The sequence below is a fragment of the Drosophila takahashii genome, chromosome 4 (genome assembly GCF_030179915.1).
Source record: "Drosophila takahashii strain IR98-3 E-12201 chromosome 4, DtakHiC1v2, whole genome shotgun sequence".
Taxonomy (NCBI): domain Eukaryota; kingdom Metazoa; phylum Arthropoda; class Insecta; order Diptera; family Drosophilidae; genus Drosophila; species Drosophila takahashii.
In genome coordinates, this window is record NC_091682.1 from 2,058,415 (window position 1) to 2,081,018 (window position 22,604).

At 36.2% G+C, this 22,604-nt stretch overlaps 1 protein-coding gene across 1 annotated transcript; it reads left to right on the forward strand.

Annotated features, from left to right (window-relative positions):
• Window positions 1-6,705: 6,705 nt before the first annotated feature.
• On the forward strand, window positions 6,706-7,326 carry LOC138913749 (circumsporozoite protein-like). Its single transcript, XM_070218113.1, has 2 exons — window positions 6,706-6,818; window positions 6,885-7,326. The coding sequence occupies exons 1-2, from the start codon at window positions 6,789-6,791 to the stop codon at window positions 7,239-7,241; spliced, it is 387 nt and encodes a 128-aa protein (XP_070074214.1). The 5' UTR covers window positions 6,706-6,788; the 3' UTR covers window positions 7,242-7,326.
• The last annotated feature ends 15,278 nt before the right edge of the window (window positions 7,327-22,604 follow it).

Below are 22,604 nucleotides of genomic sequence, written 5' to 3' on the forward strand. Positions count from 1 at the left end.
GGCATGACAGTGGGGTTTTTAAATCTGTTCAGATCGCATTCAAATAGGTCCTTTATTAATGGTATCCATGATCTTTCTTTCAGGGAAATCCGAGTTCTTTTCTTTTCTGTTTGAGTATTGCAACACAAAGAAATAAATATTTCTTGCTTGGATCTTAAGACAAATGGTGTCAATGTTGTCAATTTTCAAATGTTGGCAAAGCCTTATGGCGGGCATCTGAACTATCGATAAGTCTTATGCAGACCATAGTGATCTATCCGTTTGATCTATTACTCACAAATTTGTTTTTTTTCGAATTCAACGTATTGAATAATGGCATTAATGACACTTTATTATACGATAAAACGGATTTTTTGTGTATTAATTATTTTCTTCGTTAACATAAAGGTTTTCGAAAAAAATGTAAAATAAGTATTTTAAATAGGCGGTGAACACTAAAAATACTGCAATATCCCGCCATGAAAGTGGCGTCAGATAGTTTTCGATTCGTCGATAACAGCATTTTACCTATGGACCTATGTTGCCTTTTTTATGTTTCTGTTTCCCATTTAGTAAAATATACAATCAGAATGCATTCAGAGCTTGAAGTGGGAAGACCTCAAAATTGGACATGTAATTTGTTTAAAGCGGAAAATCGCCGCGATTTTTGTAAAAAAAATATTTGCTTGCGATATAAGAAATGCCTTCTTATTATTTTTATTTCCGTTTGAAAATTTAAATTTTATTTTACCTTTACCTTATTTTTTTTTTAACTATATTTTTTTAACTACGACAACTAAAAGGCTCTATCCAAAATTTCATTCGGACTTTCTTATTTTAATTTCGTGTGCTTAAAAATTTATTGTCGTACCATCACTAAAACATCAAGTGACATCGACACACCGATATATTTTTTTTTTGTATTGGTATGTACATGGGTGTGTTTTTTTTATATTAACAAATTTTATTACAAATAACAGGGGTTGGGATGTGGGTGAGTTATGGATTGGCCCGCCGCTAGGCATTACTTCATGGGACGGGAAGGGGTCCTTCATGATGATGGCGGCCGCATTTGCCGCTGCTTTCCATGCGGTCTCGCTCGATATCATACGCTTTACCAGCGTGTCTGGCGAAAGGTCCTGGATGTCCTCTTCTAGGCTGCGCCTTTCTCTGCTGAAAAAGGAGTGCTCAGCGTCTTCTAAATAGAAATCCCCGTCCTTGCAGTACTCGCAGAATGGGTCGTCCGCATGCCCGAACCGATTAAGGTATGCTTTAAAGCAACCATGTCCAGCGAGCACTTGGCTTAGGTAAAAATCTACAGCGCTACGAGACGCAATTCTGGTTAAATGCACAGAAAGAATCAGACGGAAACTGGAGGTACACACCGACAGAAGCTGCCGAACAAAACACGCCATCTCTAAGGACACGTGCTTTAAGTGCGGACATCCTGGTCACAACAGTAGGAACTGCAGCAAACCACCGAAGTGCTTGCTTACACTCGGAAGGGGGCCCCAGAAACCGGTCACTCGGTCTTCAACCGACGCTGTCCGGAATACCAGAAGGCACTATCCCAGCTGAAGGATGGTTAGGGTACTGCAGCTGAACCTTAAAAACTGCAGAGCAGCGCAGGACCTGCTGTGGCAATCCTCAGTAAGCCATATACAGCAAAACATGACGGAGTATGGACGGAGTATACAAAGCCATCACGGCGGCGCAGCAATCTGGAGCTGCTCACCAAACAGCAGACAGCTAACCGAGCGACTATCCAAGCCAGGATACGCAAGGGCTAAATACAATGGGACGTTTCTCTACAGTTTCTACATCCCACCGCGCTTCACGCTACCGAAATTTGAGGACATTATCTTCGACCTGGTCAGCGACGCGAGTGGAAAGTGACTAGTGATCATTGCGGGAGTCTTCAATGCCTGGGCCACAGAGTGAGGTTCCAGCCGCACAACGCCACGAGGAACATCCCTGCTGGATGACTTTGCAGATCTAAACGTGTGGTTACTGAACGTCGGAAGCCAGCCAACGTACAGCAAGGCAGGAGGGGAAACGGCCATCGACCTGACCCTTGCGAGCCCAGTAATCTGCAGGACCTCCAGATGGACGGTGGAAGACCTGTACACCCACAGCGACCACTTCGCGGTGATCACGGACACCGGTGCCGACGGGTTCACAACCTCACTCACGCCCGGAGCCACCCGATTCAGAGAGGGAACGCTGAACCAAAGCCTGCTCCTTCGCGCAGGCCTGCTCCTCGATAGCACGAGCCATCAACGACGCGTGCGAGGCGGCGATGACGAAAGTCAGAATTGGTGGAAGAAGTCATTGGCAGGTACCCTGGTGGAACAAAGATATTGCCAAAGCAAGAAAGGAATGCCACGCAGCCAGAAGGCTTTCACAGAGAGCTAGAAACTCGAGGAGCTTCGACCACGCCCAAGTCCTTTTTAGAGAAAGGCGAAAGACCCTAAAAGATGCCATTAAGCGAAGCAAGCAGGAGTGCTTCAGGACCTGTGCGATGCAGCAGATGCCCAACCATTTGGTGCTGCATATAAACTTGTAAGCGGGAAACTATGCCCAGAAACCCTGCTCAACTGGAAAACATAGTCGTGGCGCTCTTTCCAAACCAAGCACCGCTTGAGGCAGGATCAGACCACCCCACTATGGGAGAAGCAGAGCTAACCACGGACCGTGAAGTCCGGGAAGGCCCCGGGACCCGACGGAGTACCAAACTTGGCGCTGAAACACATAATAGCCAAACACCCTAATGTCTTCGCGCAGATGTACAACTGTGGCATCACAGAGCGAGTAGTACCAAAGGCCTGGAAACTCCAAAAGCTGGTTCTTATCCCAAAACCAGGCGAGGACCCCAGCGACCCGTCGGCTTACCGCCCGCTTTGCATGCTAGACTCAATAGGGAAGATCTTTGAGAGGATAGTCTGCAACCGGCTGGAAAGCGAGCTGGCGGCTAAACGAGGGATCTCTGAGTTGCAGTACGGCTTTAGGAAGAAGTGCAGCACCGTAGACGCTATCGGCACGGTGGTAAGACTCGGCTCTGATGCCATCGCAGGTTCCAGATGGGCAGAGGGGGACAAACACTACTGTCTTGTGTGCACGCTAGACGTCAAGAACGCGTTCAACAAGGCCAATTGGAGCCGCATCCTAGAGGCCCTCACAAAGCGGGGGATATCACAGTACCTGATCGATATCCTACGCAGCTACTTCACGGATCGAGTGCTGATCTACGAGACGGACGAAGGGCAACGAAGGGGTCCCCCAAGGCTCAGTTCTCGGACCGAAGCTATGGAACGCGATGTACGATGACATCCTGCGGCTCCCACACCGATATAACAGCAAGCTTTCGTGCGACATATCGTGCAAGTGCGCTCCAACGGTTTTTTATTTTCAAACCTTGTGAAAATGTAATCTTATTTAGTGTTTTTAACGAAAGTTATTAGTTTTAAAGTAAAAATGTATATAACATAAATTATTCATTTTTTTAATACCTTTAATTTCTTTCTGGAGCACTTTTTAATTAGGTTGATATATTCGAAGATATAGACGAAAAAACTGTTTTTACGGTTATTTTCCATGATCCCGTTATTTGCGCCAACTTTGACTATTTTTCCCGTACTCAGGACCCAAAAACACGTCGAAATGAAAAGTTTGAACAAAATTAGACGTAGGAGCTAAACGGAAACACCCCAATCTAAAATTTCTTTTCCTTACCACACAATTACTTTCTAATAAACTATTTCAAATTTTAAAATTAAATTAAATTTTAAAAAATAATGTTTGGCTCTCTTGCAACTGCAGTTTTGCCCACAGCACATCCACTCAGTAGGGATGTCGGAAATATATTAAAATACCAGAGCTCGTAAAATACGTTCAATCGAATTTCTTTAATCGGGCTGCTCAAATCGTTCGACGCTGGGTGAACAAAACAACAAAAGGGCTACTACAAAAGGTCGTTATTTTTGTTGCTGGGTTTGCTTGTGTTGTTGCCTCAGATATTTTGTGACAGGTGAAGCATTCGAGAGAGAGCGAAAGCGAGAGAACAAAAATTATAGGGAAATTAAAAACAAATTTATTAAGGACAAAAAAAATTTATATTCAAATATTTAAAAATGTAAATACATTTTTGAATAATGAAATAACCCAATTATTTTATTTATTTATTCATGTTTATATATATTTAATATTACAAATTAAGCTTTGAAATTGTTAAAGATTTTATGTCTTTTGTTCAGGATGAAATAAAGCGTCGAAGATGACCCCCCTTTCAAATAGGGTGACTTAAATTTTAGCCATAAAACTAATTTTGTTGGTCAAAAAAAGGAATGACTCCCGAGAATCATTAAGGCTGCTGGGTGAGGAACAGAGAGCTGCAACGAGTCAATCATTTTCGGGTACACTCGATCATTTACTCGTATCCGTTTTGATTATTCGCTTCGGGTGAGCGAAATGAAATGAGCGGTGAGCGAATGCGATCGTCCCATGAATGATCGTTCAAGTGTGTGATCTGATTGTGTGTGAACGTTCGGCTTGAAGATTTTACCCGTTTGTGATTGAATATTTTGTGCAATCGATTGGTGTGATCGTGCTTCGCGCCTATCGGTATGACCGTGCAGGTCGTGTTATCTATATCAATATTTGTCTTGATTAAAATAACGGTCAGTAGCCAATTCCACCCAGAACGGATTGACCTAAAAATCTAAAAAAAATCAAATTAATTCGGAAATAATTAAGCGCTGAATGTGACGTAGAGACTTAAACAAAAAACGACCCCAAAGTGCCCCAAAAATCGATTTGTTTTTTTTTTAATTCTTTCTTTTGCCATTTCTCTGTTATAAATGTTGTTAAAATGGTTTAAAAATGTGATGTTCATAATCTTATGGCATACCCGCAAATAACTGCATTTAAATTTCTTGGAGATTCAGCATCCTTAACCAAGTCCCCAATATTTTCAAATTTGGCTAACATAATGTGACGTCACGCGTCCCCATATGTTTGTATGTATGTTCTGCTGGCGCATGGATGTATGTGCATATGATGTGCGTCAAATTAGCGTCGGTGACTTAGCGGCGATTGTGGAACGGTGGAACTTGGAACATGGGGCCAATTTTTAATTTTTTTTTTTCGGCTTCTGGGGGCCAAATTGAACAATATTTAATGCAAATTTGTTTAGAATGAAAATATCTATCGATCTAGATAGGTTGCAAGCCTATCCGACTTCTAGAAGTATATTAAAAATCTATTCTAAAAATCGTGTCCCCACAATTTTTTTTATTGCTCCCCTCACAGAGGTTGTACCAATATGCACGGTAAACATGACTATTGGGCGTTCGTTCAAGCTTCTTGTCAGAAAGTATCATTAAGCTAAAGCCGTCAGTTTTTGAGAAAATCGCCTAACAGTGAATGCACCTCGGATTTTCCCCATACAAAAAAGGGGGGCAACTGTTAAATTGCACAGGGCTCCACTCTCAGACGTTGTACCAACATGCACGGTATATTGGCAGATTGGGGATCGCCTAAAGCAAGTTCAGTGAAACAATCATAAAGATAAAGCCGTCAGTTTTTGAGAAAATCGCTTTACAGTGGGGGGAGATAAATAGTTAAAAGAAGTGCCGCCAAATTCAAATTTGAACCAGTAAGTTCCAAGACATGAACCACTATGTAAAAAATGTATTCATGACACTAACCATATGGGAAAATATTTATGTTTCGACGCTAACTCTATTTTCAATTAATTAGACTTTCACAGACGTTGTACCAACATGCACGGTACATCATTGGAAAGGAAAATTATTTTACTAATTAACTATTCTGGTTCGGTTAACGAAAAGCCGTCAGTTTTTGAGAAAAACGCATAGCGCGTTGTCCCCATATTCTTTGTTCCGAAATTGGAACCAGAACGACCCTGTTCTACGCTCCCAATAGGAACCAGAACGACCCTGTTCTACGCTCCCAAGACTCTTACCACATGGGAAAATATTTATGTTTCGACGCTAACTCTATTTTCAATTAATTAGACTTTCACAGACGTTGTACCAACATGCACGGTACATCATTGGAAAGGAAAATTATTTTACTAATTAACTATTGTGGTTCGGTTAAAGAAAAGCCGTCAGTTTTTGAGAAAAACGCATAGCGCGTTGTCGCCATCTCCTTTGTTCCGAAATTGGAACCAGAACGACCCTGTTCTACGCTCCCAAGACTCTTACCACATGGGAAAATATTTATGTTTCGACGCTAACTCTATTTTCAATTAATTAGACTTTCACAGACGTTGTACCAACATGCACGGTACATCATTGGAAAGGAAAATTATTTTACTAATTAACTATTGTGGTTCGGTTAAAGAAAAGCCGTCAGTTTTTGAGAAAAACGCATAGCGCGTTGTCGCCATCTCCTTTGTTCCGAAATTGGAACCAGAACGACCCTGTTCTACGCTCCCAAGACTCTTACCACATGGGAAAATATTTATGTTTCGACGCTAACTCTATTTTCAATTAATTAGACTTTCACAGACGTTGTACCAACATGCACGGTACATCATTGGAAAGGAAAATTATTTTACTAGTTAACTATTGTGGTTCGGTTAACGAAAAGCCGTCAGTTTTTGAGAAAAACGCATAGCGCGTTGTCGCCATCTCATTTGTTCCAATTTTGTAACTAAGAACACATTATATCGATATTTTATATCGATACTTTGATAAAAGCAAGCTGAAAGTGTGGCATCACTCCCGATTCGCGGGAACTTTACTTAAACTTTCATTCAACGGAACCAAGCACCAAACTTAAGCATGAAATCGCGTGTGGCCTTAATTAAATGCGTAAGTATTAAAAACCTATTAATCCCTATTAATTATAGTTTAATAACATACTTATTTTACTTTCAGAACATTGTCAACTTCGTCGTAGGTGATGACGAGGGGGCTCTCCCCCCAAAACAACGCCAACGCGAAGAAGAACCAAACGAACCGTCAAACCGAGACCAGGTGCGCGAGCGCCGCCGGCGCCGCCGAAATCGCCGTCGACAGGAGGCTGCCGCCAATCAGGCCGCGGTCGGAAATGCTGGCCAGGAGGCGGTTGCGGTCGGAAATGCTGGTCAGGAGGCGGCTGCGGTCGGAAATGCTGGTCAGGAGGCGGCCGCGGTCGGAAATGCTGGCCAGGAGGCGGCCGCGATCGGAAATGCTGGCCAGGAGGCGGCCGCGATCGGAAATGCTGGCCAGGAGGCGGTAGCCAACGAGGCTTAATAATTAAAAAAGACATATGTATGTTCACATACAAATTACAAATTTAATAAACGTTGAATAAAATCGAGCAATTTCTATGTTTAAATTTGATATATTATTTATTCAAATTGGTTTCCGATTTTAAGAGTATCGATATAAAATATCGATATATTGTGTTCTTAGTTACAAATTTGGAACAAATGAGATGGCGACAACGCGCTTTGCGTTTTTCTCAAAAACTGACGGCTTTTCGTTAACCGAACCACAATAGTTAACTAGTAAAATAATTTTCCTTTCCAATGATGTACCGTGCATGTTGGTACAACGTCTGTGAAAGTCTAATTAATTGAAAATAGAGTTAGCGTCGAAACATAAATATTTTCCCATGTGGTAAGAGTCTTGGGAGCGTAGAACAGGGTCGTTCTGGTTCCTATTGGGAGCGTAGAACAGGGTCGTTCTGGTTCCTATTGGGAGCGTAGAACAGGGTCGTTCTGGTTCCAATTTCGGAACAAAGGAGATGGGGACAACGCGCTATGCGTTTTTCTCAAAAACTGACGGCTTTTCGTTAACCGAACCAGAATAGTTAATTAGTAAAATAATTTTCCTTTCCAATGATGTACCGTGCATGTTGGTACAACGTCTGTGAAAGTCTAATTAATTGAAAATAGAGTTAGCGTCGAAACATAAATATTTTCCCATATGGTTAGTGTCATGAATACATTTTTTACATAGTGGTTCATGTCTTGGAACTTACTGGTTCAAATTTGAATTTGGCGGCACTTCTTTTAACTATTGATCTCCCCCCACTGTAAAGCGATTTTCTCAAAAACTGACGGCTTTATCTTTATGATTGTTTCACTGAACTTGCTTTAGGCGATCCCCAATCTGCCAATATACCGTGCATGTTGGTACAACGTCTGAGAGTGGAGCCCTGTGCAATTTAACAGTTGCCCCCCTTTTTTGTATGGGGAAAATCCGAGGTGCATTCACTGTTAGGCGATTTTCTCAAAAACTGACGGCTTTAGCTTAATGATACTTTCTGACAAGAAGCTTGACCTAACGCCGAATAATCATGTTTACCGTGCATATTGGTACAACCTCTGTGAGGGGAGCAATAAAAAAAATTGTGGGGACACGATTTTTAGAATAGATTTTTAATATACTTCTAGAAGTCGGATAGGCTTGCAACCTATCTAGATCGATAGATATTTTCATTCTTAACAAATTTGCATTAAATATTGTTCAATTTGGCCCCCAGAAGCCGAAAAAATAAAAAATTAAAAATTGGCCCCGTGTTCCAGATTCCGCCGTTCCGCTATCGCCGCTAAAGTCACCGATGCTAACTTGACGCACATGTGCATATGTATGTCCTGCTGTCGCAATTTAAGTGTGACCGCGCAAGGGGAAAATGAAAATACCACAGCCAAAAGAAATCGATTATATCGCAAATCTTAAGTAAACGTTAAATTTTAAAATATTGGTAGACCTTACAGAAATCCTATTAAGCTGAATTTTACAGTCGAAATTTTCCTTAAAATTGCTTCTGTTTTTTTAAATGCAAAAGCCCGATAAGCAAACTATTTATTAGTTTTCAAATGTTGAGTTATCGACAAACTTTGGATTTGTAAAAAACAAAAACAAACAATGATTTGCTCTGCTATGTACACACACACGCACAAAATAAATATATTCAAAAAATGCGCATTTTACACACACAGCCATTAGATACATATGTATATGCGTGTGTACGTTTGTGTGTGTGCATTGCAGCTGACTAAGGAATTGAAATTCGATCAAATTCAAATTCAAGACAATACTGATATCCTTTTGCTTAAAGAATAGTTCATTTACATTTCCACAACATACTTACATAAGACATTTTGTAACCGATTTTTGTGAACTAAAATTCAAATCGCATTGATAATATTAAAAGAACATTAAATATTCAAACCAATTGATTCTCTCTCTCTTTATTACACGTGCTCATATTGTTTAAACAAATTCAAATGTTTAAACAATTTGATTCACGGCTTCCCCGCCCACCGGCCTTCCCTATTATTAATATAATTCTAATCAAGGTGAAAAATTAATGTGAAAACAAAAATACTGAAACAAAATATCAATGATAAAATGCAGTAATTTGGAATTGCCTTTCTTGATGTCTTTTCATAAATTAGTCAAATACATAAAGCGAAACATTGCTCCGCATATTTGTTTCCTTTATAATAGTTGTCTACTGTGGATACCTTTCAAAAACCCCCCGGTAGCAAATTCGCCAAGAGTATTTGGTTTGTAATAGTTTAAATAAATAGTTTAAAAATTGCACCTTTAAAAAACAAAAAATAGAAATAGAAAATGTAGAACGAGGTAGCAAGGCCAATATCAACAGGATTTGTTTTAAGGGACCGATGAAATAAAAATAAGCCTAAAATTATCCTATCTCTGGCATTCATTTTTTTAAAATAAGAATTGGAGACATTAATTTTTTTTTAACTGTCGAAGGATAAACATCCCATCACATTTTGAAGCGGTTGTGACATTTCAAGGCGAACTTAAATTAAAAATATTCCCTCAAATTTTTTAAATCTTAATCAAAATTATTATATTGGTTGTTGGAGAGCTATGTAAAACTTTTAGCAATTTTTTTTAAGAATACAAGTTTTTTTCCAGAGTTAAACGCTAATCGATTTGGAATTGAATTACATACTTAACGCGGCGTGATAATCCATATTTTGGCAGTTTTTGGCTTTGTTTTCGATAAAGTACTGCTTTGAAATTCATATTTTTGCACTCTTAATTCATACAAAAAAATGCATCAATTTATCTGGGTAAGAGCGGGACAGCAATAGTCAAAACTCTCAGAAATTGCAAAAGAGTTTAATATTTTTAACATGTAAATTTAATCAAATTCGTATCCTATCTATTTTTTTCTTAAAGAAATTTTTTTTCAAATAATGTTCCTAGGCTTTCATGGCAATGGATTGGGAATTTAATTACATGCTTAACGCAGTATGACATTCTATATTTAAATAATATGTTTTGGACAAAATACTAATGTTTTGAATGAAATTAGTGTAAGGATTTGTGTCGAAAAAGGAATCTGTTTGTTTCTGTTTTGTCCATCTGTTAACTTATGCAAACCATCCATAATAATTTTAAAAAGATTTAAAAAAGACACATGTTTTTTTAAGTAGTTTTCAAAGGACAAAATATTTTTGTTTTTACGGATATCATGGGAAAAGTTCTGATAAAATCTTTTCTCGGTTTATAGAATAAAAATTAGGAATTTTTAAAATAAGTACCAAAGATAAAGCCATGCTTAATTTTCAATTTTAATTTCCGCAGGCGAAGCTGCGGGCTACAGACCCTGCTAGTTGCTTTATATTTTGCACAACATATTTTTATATTTGCACAAAAGGACAACAAGTAATAGATTTTGAAAGCGTTTTATAACTAATATCAAATGGAACCTACTCTTTGTCAGGCCAACGGAAAGGAAAAATAGAAAAATAGTTAAATGTATTTTGTTTTTGCTTTGGGTTTGTGTCTTTGCTAATTGTGTGTATTTTGTTGTTGTGAAATGACTATTTACTTAGTAGAATTGACAATTTTGATGGTTGGGGCCTGTTTGACAATTATTACAATTGATTTTACCAATTTTTTTTTCTGTGTAGGAATATTCAAACAAATATAAAAAAATTAATTGTAACTTTGTAGGAAGTAGGCGTTTTAATTCTTGACTACTTAAAAACAAAATAAAAATAAACTGAAACGCTGAATCTGGAATCCCTGGAACTGCACCCAGTGAGCAATTTTTTATCTGCAAGGGTATATAAGCTTCGGCTGGCCGAAGGTAGCTTTCTTTCTTTTTTTTTTTTAATATATATCAGAATTTTGAATTAAATATTTAAAAAATCGGACGACTATATCATATAGCTGCCATAGGAACGATCGAAAAGTTAATGCGAAATTAATTGGAAACAAATTATAGCTCCGTTGGTTTTTTATGTATTCTCTTCTACTCTAGAATATGATTTTTTTAATATTTCGGAATTTAACAAAAATCGGACGACTATATTATATAGCTGCCATATCTGTGAATTTTAAATGAGCAGCCTGTGATGTCCTCTCCCATTAAAATTTTAATATTTTGAAAAAATATCATCGATATTTTAATTGGTATTTTCATATTAGGTTGTCAAAAAAGTCCTGCGGTATTTTTATTATATTACTAGCTATACCCGGAGCGACTTAGTTCGCTTAAAATTAGGTTGGAGTTAGGAAATTAGGTTGTCAGGACTTTCTTATTTTTTATTTGCGTGTTTTTTGAAAACATTTGTGTAAACAACCTTTGTGGAAGATCTTTCAAGATCAAAACAGAGCTTTATAATAAATGAATGTAAAATTAGTGCATTTTTATACCTTCTATCAGTTATAATGTTATCAATGCAATTTTAATTTGAGCACAAATGTTTTCAAATGGTTTTTAACGGCTTGATGACTTAGGCCAAGCTTTTTTTTTAAAACCTTTTATATCATTAATGATATTTTTTCAAAAAACTAAATATCATAAACTAAATTGCCCCACCACTCCGTTGAACGGATTGACCAAAATTTGACGGGCTCTTTTATGCGGAAAGCTAGGCGATGTTTTTTCGATGGATTTTCGATGAATTCTTCCTCTTGACTGTGAAAATTGGAACATGGACTACGAGAACGTAAATATTAAAAAACATTTAAGCTCATTTATTTTTGGCTATGTTAAATTATGTGTGGTTTCAAATGTGATAGTGAGTTTACTCAGAGGGGCATTTCGCTTAATCTGCCATTTTCCGATTCAGCGCCTTTTTGTTCATAAGAAATTAAAGTGCGACAAAGAGACGGGAATTGTCGATACAACTCGCTGCAGACGAAAGTATGCAGTATTTTAGGATTTTTTTTTACACGATGAGGTATTTTTTTGTATTTGTGGTTTTTCATTGTGATAAGATGACAAACTCCAGCGTATATCCTTCTTGGCGAAAGCTAGCCAAGTTTGCTACAAAACAAACGCATTTTTACATGATTTAGCGGTTTCTCTACGTAAAAATGCTTAAAATTGCAACAGCGATTGTAAGTGCCAGTGTGCAGAGGCTATTAGGCGCAAACAGTTTCTGTGTGAACGGGCTATAAGCTGGATTATCATGCATTTCGCCACATGGTCTGCGAGTGGAGATAAACCCTAAAGTGTGAGGAGCAGATTTTTCAATTCTTTTTTAATACTTGCAGACCCCGTACATATTTTAATATATCTTGCTTCTGAACATCTCTCTCTTCACTCTCCAATAAGTGGAAAAATATTGTTTTTCTAAAAAACAGATCATTTTTTTTTGAAGATTTTTTTAACATTCAGAAATAAATGTCTATTTTTATGAAATATTTTTCCTAAAAATAAAAAATGTAAGCTCAATGGATCAATGTTCTTTTTATAACATTTTCGGGTGAACTTCCGTTTAGCTCCAACCCCCGATTTCGTTCAAACTTTCAAAGTCCACGTTATTTGGGGTCCTGATTATTGGAAAAATAGTCAAAGTTGGCGCAAATAACGGGATCATGGAAAATAACGGTAAAAACCAGGGACCGAAAATAATTATTATTTTTATTTTTTCAAACAAAAAAATCGGCCACTTATAATAGGCCTAAAAAAAATGATTTTCACCCAAATAATTATCTTTGTCCAATCTATGCATTCCCGCCATGATTTTTAAATTTTTGATTTTTATCTTTTTGTTCAATGGTAATCTTTATTTTTGATCAAAAAAAATAGGACTCAAAAATAATTTTTATTGATGATTTTTATTTTTTTTGCTCAAAATAAAACTCAAAACAGCCTCGCGTGCTTCCTGTAAGACTTTTCGCCAATCTGATTTCACAGCCGTCTAAAGGCTTATCAAAGCAACCTCCACGATTTTTTGCAAATTTTTTTAACCACTTTGTAAAAATAACTTATCCTATGAGTTTTATTTTATTCCAATCAAAATAAAACTCATAACAGCCTCGCGGTCCTCCTGTAAGACTTTTCGCCGATCTGATTTCACAGCCGTTCAAAAGGGTATTAAAACTACCCCCACGATTTTTTGCAAATTTTTTTAACCACTTTTAAAAAAATGGCTTATCCCATGATTTGTATTTTATTCCAATCAAAATAAAACTCATAACAGCCTCGCGGACCTCCTCCACTATTTTTTTACAAACATATTTATTTATTATTTAATTTTACGAATAATAATTTTGATAAAGCCTCATTAGCAAGGTTACACCTTTGATCGGTCAGTACCATTTTGAGGGCCGAAAAAGATCTTTCCACGCTCACTTGCGTAGCGGGAACTGAATGTACGACCTTGGCCAGTTGATACAAAAAGGGGAATACAAAGCGTTTCTCCTCCCAATATTCCATTATGTCGCAGGTCAGGCTAATGGGTTTTGGACAATAGTTCTCAATTTCGGCATATGCCTTCCTTATTTGGTCCGTTGGCTCTGCGTCTTCAGTCTCTTCATCCGAAGCTACCTCAATTGCTTGCAAGTAATCATCCAGCAAAGACCCTGAGCTCGAGTTTGGCGAAGGCAATGCTTTCGCAGCTTGAAGCGATGCTGATGATGAAGAAGTCTGCGATATTGGACTAGCCTACAAATTAAATTAATATTAGATTCAAAATATCTTTTTTTATATAAAGGACGTAAGTACTAACGGGTTCTTTTAAGCGAAATAGCTGCAAAAACAGCTGCTTTAGCTTAGCTTTGGCAAGCAAGAGGCTTGTTGGATTTGGCAGCAATACACGTCTTATGCGAGGGTCTAAGAAAATACTGCACACGATTGCATCGCACTCCAAAATACTCTTTTCTCGTTCAACAATGCACTGGCTCAAAAGTTGGCTTTCAGTTGACCTTGATGCTGCCACTGTAAGTTTGAGCTCCAGCCATAGCTTATAAAAGTCACCCATGAACAACTGGGTGCTCTGAAGTTTTTCCGTTGCAAGAAACGCCGGCTTTAGAGTATCCACAAGCCTATTGATGCTGCCCCACACTGTTGCCGATAGTTTTAAAGAGCTTTTATGGCGCCTCTCGCAAAAGTCTTTAAAGAGTTGCAGGTTGCTTAGCATGGAGTACGTTGAATTCCAACGCGTCGCAACATCCAGTACCGGTTGAGGTAATAATTCCTCCGTTATAAGGTACCTAAAAAAAAAGAGACAATTTAAAAAATTGTGGATTTTTCTGTATGCCAATTTGATACCAAATTACCTATATGCCGGCGTTCTCAAAAGTTTGACTATTTTTCGCGCTTTGTCAATAAACTCATGCGATTCGAGGCGTTGAAAAAAGTCCTTTACGGCGAGTTGAAGTGTGTGCGCTGCACATTTTATCGACTGAATGGCATGAATATTAATATTCATTAACAGCCCTTCATCTTCAAAATCGTCAGCAACATCTTCCTCGTCGTCATCATCCTCATCCTCGGCAATATTTAGGAGATCCACTGCCTTGATCATGTTACGACCGTTGTCCGTCGTGATGGTGTAAATTTGATCTTTTGATATTCCAAAATCACGCAGGATGGACTTAATTTGTGTGCACAAATTTTGGGATGTGTGCGACTTTTTTAACTCTATCAGGCCTAAAGTTTTAATGGATATTCTTCCATCTGCTATGAATTGGACATTAATGCCAAGAATTCCACGATTGCATCTGGTAGCAGTGTCCATTTTCAAGGAGATGATTTTGTTTTTTAAACAGTCGACAATTTCCCTTTTAATTTGTATATACTTTTCTTCGACTAATTTCATAACATTTCTTGAAGTAACTGGTTGCATTTCCAAACCGGTGAATATTTGCGCTGTTAATATCTTAAAACCTTTGGAATCCAGTACAGAAAAAGGTACTTTGGCTGCTGTCACAAGGTCAACACATGCATCCTTCACCTCATCTTCCCCCATCAGCACCGAAAACTTTCTTTTCTTCTCAATTACATGATTTTCCGTTGTTTCGCCGACTTCAGTATATTCAAGAATGTGTCTTGTTTCCAAGTGCCGCTTAAGATTGCACACGTAATTTCCACTAAAAGCCAACTTGCAAATTTTACACTCCGATATATTTTTTTCACTCTTGAACGTAAAGAAATTACGCATAACAACATCACGCTTGCGACCCATATCGTTCGAATATTTGCTTAATAACCGTTTGGAAATATTAATTATTATGACTTACCTACTTTCAATGATAAAGTGATTTTTATTTAAATCAAAATAAAAGCCATTTTTTTAAAAGTGGTTAAAAAAATTTGCAAAAAATCGTGGGGGTAGTTTTAATAACTATTTGAACGGCTGTGAAATCAGATTGGAGAAAAGTCTTACAGAAGGACCGCGAGGCTGTTATGAGTTTTATTTTGATTGGAATAAAATACAAATCATGGGATAAGCCATTTTTTTAAAAGTGGTTAAAAAAATTTGCAAAAAATCGTGGAGGTAGTTTTAATAGCCTCTTAAACGGCTGTGAAATCAGATTGGAGAAAAGTCTTACAGGAGGCCCGCGAGGCTGTTTTGAGTTTTATTTTGAGCAAAAAAAATAAAAATCATCAATAAAAATTATTTTTGAGTCCTATTTTTTTTGATCAAAAATAATTATTATGCTCTAAGTAAAATATAAAAATTGAATTTTAATCATTACAAAGTAATTTTTATTATTTAACTTATAATGATTACGGTCCCTGGTAAAAACTGTTTTTCTTAAATATCTTCGAATATAATAACCTAATCAAAAAGCCTTTTTTCGAGGAGCATGAACACGATACATCGTATAAAAAGGAAAAAAAAGGTCCATCACTAGAGTAGAAGGTAAAATGCTGTTATCGACTAATCGAAAACTATCTGTCGCCATTTTATGGCGGGATATTGCAGTATTTTAAAATGTTCACACCCAATTTAAAATACTTCTTTTAGTTTTTCCTCGAAAACCTTTATGTTTACGAAGAAAATGATTAATACACAAAAGATCCGTTTTATAAATATCTTCTGTTTTTGTCTAAAACATTTTTTGATGTTTCTTTTATTTTCCGAAAAAACTGCAAAAAATCGAAAATTTTACGATTTTTACCGTTATTTTTCAAGATCCCGTTATTTGCGCCAACTTTGGCTATTTTTCCCGTAATCAGGACCCAAAAACACGTCAATATGGAAAGTTTGAAAAAAATTGGGGGTAGGAGCTAAACGGAAGTTTATCCACATTTTCTAACAACAAAGAAAATACCGCCCTTAGGCGAAGAAAATTTCCTTTATTTAAGGCGTGCATGTATGCATAAGAAACAAGAAAGGAAGTTAACTTCGGCCAGCCGAAGTTTATATACCCTTGCAGGTATGCAGGGTTCGAAAATATTACTATATAGCAGCAATAGTAACTACATAAATATACTATAAATAAAAACAAGAAAGGAAGCTAGCTTCGGCAAGCCGAAGCTTATATACCCTTGCAGATCATTCTATTAATTTACAAATCGCAAAAATGTTAAATTTCTTATTATTTCACATTAATTTTTCGATCGTTTCTATCATAGCTATATGATATAGTAGTTCAATCTTTTAAAAATTAAAATCGAAATTCGGAAATATTTCAAAATAGTCATATCCCAGAGTAGCAGGGAATGTAATGAAAACCAACAAAGATATAATTTTTTCCCATTAATTTCCATTTATTTTTTCGACCGTTCCTATGGCAGCTACAGGGGTGGTCAAAAGTATTTTCACAAATGTAAATGTTAACTGTACCTATATTTTGAACTAATAATATAAACTTTTGGCACCTATAGAAAGAGCACTTCAATTCCGTTTAAATGACACAAAAATGTTCTTAACCCATTAAGACCGCTTTGAAAAGTGAGCGAATTTTGCGAAAGTCAAATTTTCAACTTTTTTCCTGGGGCTTAAAACAAAAATGTTTTGATGCAAAGTTGTTCTCCAATCAAAAAAAATTTAAAAATATTTTTCCTTGTATTTTTTATGATTTTTTGAATGGAGACCTCTCAGTAAAATTTTGTATGAAAAGGAAGAAAAAGCGGCAAAAATAGCTATTTTCAAAAAATCATAAAAAATACAAGGAAAATTATTTTGAAATTTTTTTTTTTTTCAGTTATTATTAATTTTGATTGGGGAACAACTTTGCATCAAAACATTTTTGTTTTAAGCCCCAGGGAAAAAGTTGAAAATTTTATTTTCAAAAGAAATTGTTTAATTTGCTCACTTTTCAAAGGGTGCTTAATGGGTTAAGAACATTTTTTTGTCATTTAAACGGAATTGAAGTGCTCTTTCCATAGCACACTGGGCCAGAAAGTTAATTTTTTGGCCAAAAATCTGTAATTTCTTTCCTAGGACAGTTAGAAGGATGCAGTTTTTTGCTTTTTTTTCTTAAAAGATTGAACTTTCCAACGAACTAAAAGTAAAATTTCTTGGAATTTTATTTGATATAGATAATCCAGACCAAAGTCGGAAAATTTTACGTACTTTTCGGTTTTTTATTTTTAAAAAAATAACTAGAAGACGCACTTCTTCCATGTCATTGCTAAATTTTATAATTTCCATTTAAGTTTTTTATTCCTTCTTTATTTTATTTGTATGAATACCTCTAACAAAAGAATACCAGATTTCAGTAAAATGTATTTGATCCAAAAAAGAAGTTGGTCACTCGAAGAAAAAAGCGAAGCCAAGCCGGTCGCAGAAAATTAAGAAATAAAAGAAAAGTTTATAAACAATTAAACCGCCTCGAATATTATTTAACATTCCATTTTCGAAAACAATAAAGTATGAGATAAAACAAACTAAAAAAAATTAACATCACTAAAAAATATTATGTCATTTAAGATTTATGAACCGTTAAAAAGTGCAACTTTCGAAAGCTCCCACATCAACGTTTATCAAACAATCGATTTAAAAAAAATTTCTATTTTTTTGTTCTTGTTACTTTTTTTTGTTCTTTGTTACCGTATATAATCAAATTATGTAAAAAAAATTGTTTAAAAATATTGTTTTTTGATTTGTTTAATGTTAATTTGACATATTCTGAAGTCATCACAAAAGTATGCTACATTTTTATTTGCATAGTCCTGATTAAATAGATAGATATAGGTTTGCAAAATAAAATAATCGATTAGTGTACGTAAAAAGTAGATTTTAGATGTTAGTCACACTAAAATAAAATTTTTGAGCGCAAAATGTTCACCAAAACCTGAAGAAATAAAGTATGGCATACTCTTGGGCTCTCTTAGCTAAGCTCTTCAAAATAGCTCGACTTCGAGTTAAGCCTTCAATTAAAACTTAAATTACCGAAAACTAAGGCAAAACCGCATCGAGTCGGTGGGCTACGCTTTTAGTAAATTGATCAACGATTTTTTTTTTGAAGGAATGAACTAATTTGGGGATGGCACTCGAAGGCACTCGAAAAGCAAAGTACTCATTTGCTGAAAAAAAGCGTAAAAATTAACAATTACATTTATTTTAGCAAACAAGTAAGACATACTAGCTATATTATATTTTTTACTTGTTGAAAATAATCCCTTCTGCAAGTTTCGGAAAGAAGTCGAACAGCAACATCAGCATCTTTGACTTCTAAACTTTTTTTCATTTCCATCAATATTTTATGAATTTTTCACTTTGAAAATATGGTAAAAGAAAACTACTTGCCCGAATTCTTTGAAACTTTGGCATAAATTAGTTTAATGTATTATAAAAAGGATCCCAAACTCAATTTGGTCATTTTCTTAAAAAAGAAAAACGTATTTTTGGCCAAAAATCTGATCGGCTGGCCCAGTGTGCACCGATCAAAGATGTTTTTCTCAAAATAGTAAGTTTTTATATTTATACCCGTTACTCGTAGAGTAAAAGGGTATATTGTATTCGTGCAAAAGTATGTAACAGCTAGAAGGAGGCGTTTCCGACCCCATTAAGTATATATATTCTTGATCTGGATCACTAGCCGAGTCGATCTAGCCATGTCCGTCTGTCCGTCTGTCTGTCCGTCTGTCTGTCCGTCTGTTACTCAGCTTAACAACTATAATATAAATATGCCTTCTTGTATGTTTTTCGCGCGCCCCATTTCAAATAATTTACATTTTGCATTCATATTTTCCAAATTAGAGTGACCAGCTTTTTTCCAGAACCAGCAGGAGTGTTGAGCACGCGGCGACGGCGCCATCTATGGCACGGAATTGGTACTGTTTGTACATAAAACTGTGGGCGCCACGGCTTTTTGCGGTTTGTGGGCGTTAGAGGGGGCGTGGCACCATGATAAAATAAACTTGCACTGCGTAGGAAGCCCAAGAATATGTGTTGGAAATCCCAACCTTCTAGCTTTTGTAGTTTCCGAGATCTCAGCGTTCATCCAGACAGACAGACAGACAGACGGACATGGCTATATCAACTCGGCTGGTGATCCTGATCAAGAATATATATACTTTATGGGGTCGGAAACGCTTCCTTTTAGCTGTTACATACTTTGCATGAATACAATATACACTGGTAAAAAAACTATTTCACTATGCGTGAAATCAAATATTTTTTTATTTGATTTCATTTACTACTTTTTATAGTTAAATCAAATAAATAAATCATTGATTTTAATAAAAAGCATATTTAAACCTTCGTTCAAATATAAAAATAATTAAATCGAAGGGAATCATATTTAAAACGATAATACTGATGTTGAAACCCAAAGTCGCAATAGTAGTTTTTATTATTAAAAATAGTAAATTATATACATAGTATAGTCAATGTTGTTTTTGATCCGATTAAGTACTTTCGTAATTTATTCGGAATATAAACCATTTATTTTTAATAAAAAGTTTATTTGACACAATTATTTTAACATGGTGCGATGGATCAATGCGTAAGGCATCCACCTCTGATGCGAGAGGACCCCGGTTCGAAACCCGTCTGAGGCAGAGTAAGTAAAAAGTTTTTAAGAAGTGTATTTAACACTTACTTAACATTTCTAAGAATAATATTGTATTAAAAAAGTTGTAAGATTTACTAATTACTAAAAAAAACAAGAGAGAACGCTATAGTCGGGTTGGTGTCCCGACTATCTAAAACCCGTCACTCAGCTAAAGGGAGTGCGAACGCTGTGTCGGGTTGGTGTCCCGACTAATAATCGTAACTCAGCTAAAGGGAGTGCGAGGGAGATAGATATATGTTGACAATTTATAAAGCGTATAACTTTTTAATGAATGGTCCGATTTGAAAAATGTCTTCTACATTTCGATAGGTATAAATATACACAACAAAATTGCATTTATACTTCTCGGAAATCCTTAAAGATGTGGGCGCAGGACCCATTTTAAAATCGTTAGTGGGCGATTGTGGGCGTTAGAGGGGGCGTGGCGCTCGGCTAAAATAAACTTGCGCTGCGTAGGAAGCCAAAGAATTTGTGTGGGAAATCTCAACCTTCTAGCTTTTGTAGTTTCTGAGATCTCAGCGTTCATACAGACGGACAGACGGACAGACGGACATGGCTAGATCGACTCGGCTAGTGACCCTGATCAAGAATATATATACTTTATGGGGTCGGAAACGCTTCCTTCTAGCTGTTACATACTTTTGCACGAATCTAGTATACCCTTTTACTCTACGAGTAACGGGTATAAAAATAAGTTGTGGTGTCAGCGGGACTTGAACCTGGTACCCCCGAGCACAAAATAGTATCAGAGCCTAGCCCTTGACCCCTGAGCCATCGAGGCAGAATGCTCTTTTAATAATATTTTTAATTTTAATGACAATAAATAACTCCATTCTCAAAATTTAAGTAAATATTTTAGGCGCTCACTCGAAAAAAAAAACAAATTTGTAAAATATAATTACAAGATTCTGGGTGAAAAGGGAGTCAAATCAAATACAAAAATCTTTGAATCTACTATAAAAATATTTAAAACATTAATTACTATGCGCCATATACGATTTCACTATTTTCTTGTTAGGATATATTTCGCTGGGAAAAATAATTTAAACAATGGTAAAATAGTGACATTTACCATTTTTTTTTAACAGTGTAGCTTCTTTGGTTTTTATTGTGTTCTCTTCTACTCTAGGATATGACTCTTTTTAAATATTTCCGAATTTCAATTTTAAATTTGATCAAAGTCGGACGACTATATCATATAGCTGACATGGGAACGATTGAAAAACAAGAAAGGAAGCTAGCTTCGGCCAGCCGAAGCTTTTATACCCTTGCAGATCATTCCTATTAATTAACAAATCGCAAAAATGTTCAATTTTCTATTATATCTCATTAATTTTTCGATCGCTCCTATGGCAGCTATATGATATAGTAGTTCAATTTTGATAAAATTAAAACCGAAATTCGGAAATATTTAAAAAGAGTCATGTCCCAGAGTAGAAGAGAATACAATAAAAATCAACAAAGCAATAATTTTTATACCCGTTACTCGTAGAGTAGAAGGGTATATTGTATTCGTGCAAAAGTATGTAACAGGGAGAAGGAAGCGTTTCCCACCCTATAAAGTATATATATTCTTGATCAGGGTCACTAGCCATGGCTATATCGACCATGTCCGTCTGTCCGTCCGTATGAACGCTGAGATCTCGGAAACTACAAAAGCTAGAAGGTTGAGATTTTCCACACATATTCTTGGGCTTCCTACGCAGCGCAAGTTTATTTCAGCCGAGCGCCACGCCCCCTCTAACGCCCACAATCGCCCACTAACAATTTTTAAATGTGCCTATCGCCGACACCTTTAAAGATTTCCAAGAAGTATAAATGCAATTTTGTTGTGTATATGTATACCTATCAAAATGTAGAAGACAATTTTCAAATCGGACCATATATGCAATATGCTATATGCTATATATATCATAAGTGTCCCGATTTTTCCCAAATTTTTTTCGAAATTAGAATTACTTTATGGGTTCGAAAACGTCTCCTTCACTGCGTTGCAAACTTTTAACTGAAATCATAATACCCTTTGCAAGGGTATAATAAATGGGAAATTAATTGGAAACAAATTATAGCTCCGTTGATTTTTATTGTATTCTCTTCTACTCTAGGATATGATTTTTTTTAATATTTCGGAATTTCGAATTTTGGAATTTAACAAAAATCGGATGACTATATTATAGCTGCCATAGGGAAGGATAGAAAAACTAATGTCAAAACAATACGAAATTTAAAATTTTTGCGATTTGTAAGTTAATAGCAGGGTTCGGAAAATAACACACAAAGCAGGGAACGTAACTGTTATAAGTTTTATTTTAAAAATCACACTTTAACAGTTATTTTCTGATTTGTAAAGTAAAACTCAAAGAATAACTGTTATTTTTTGAGTTTTATAATAAAAGTTGACAAATAACAGTT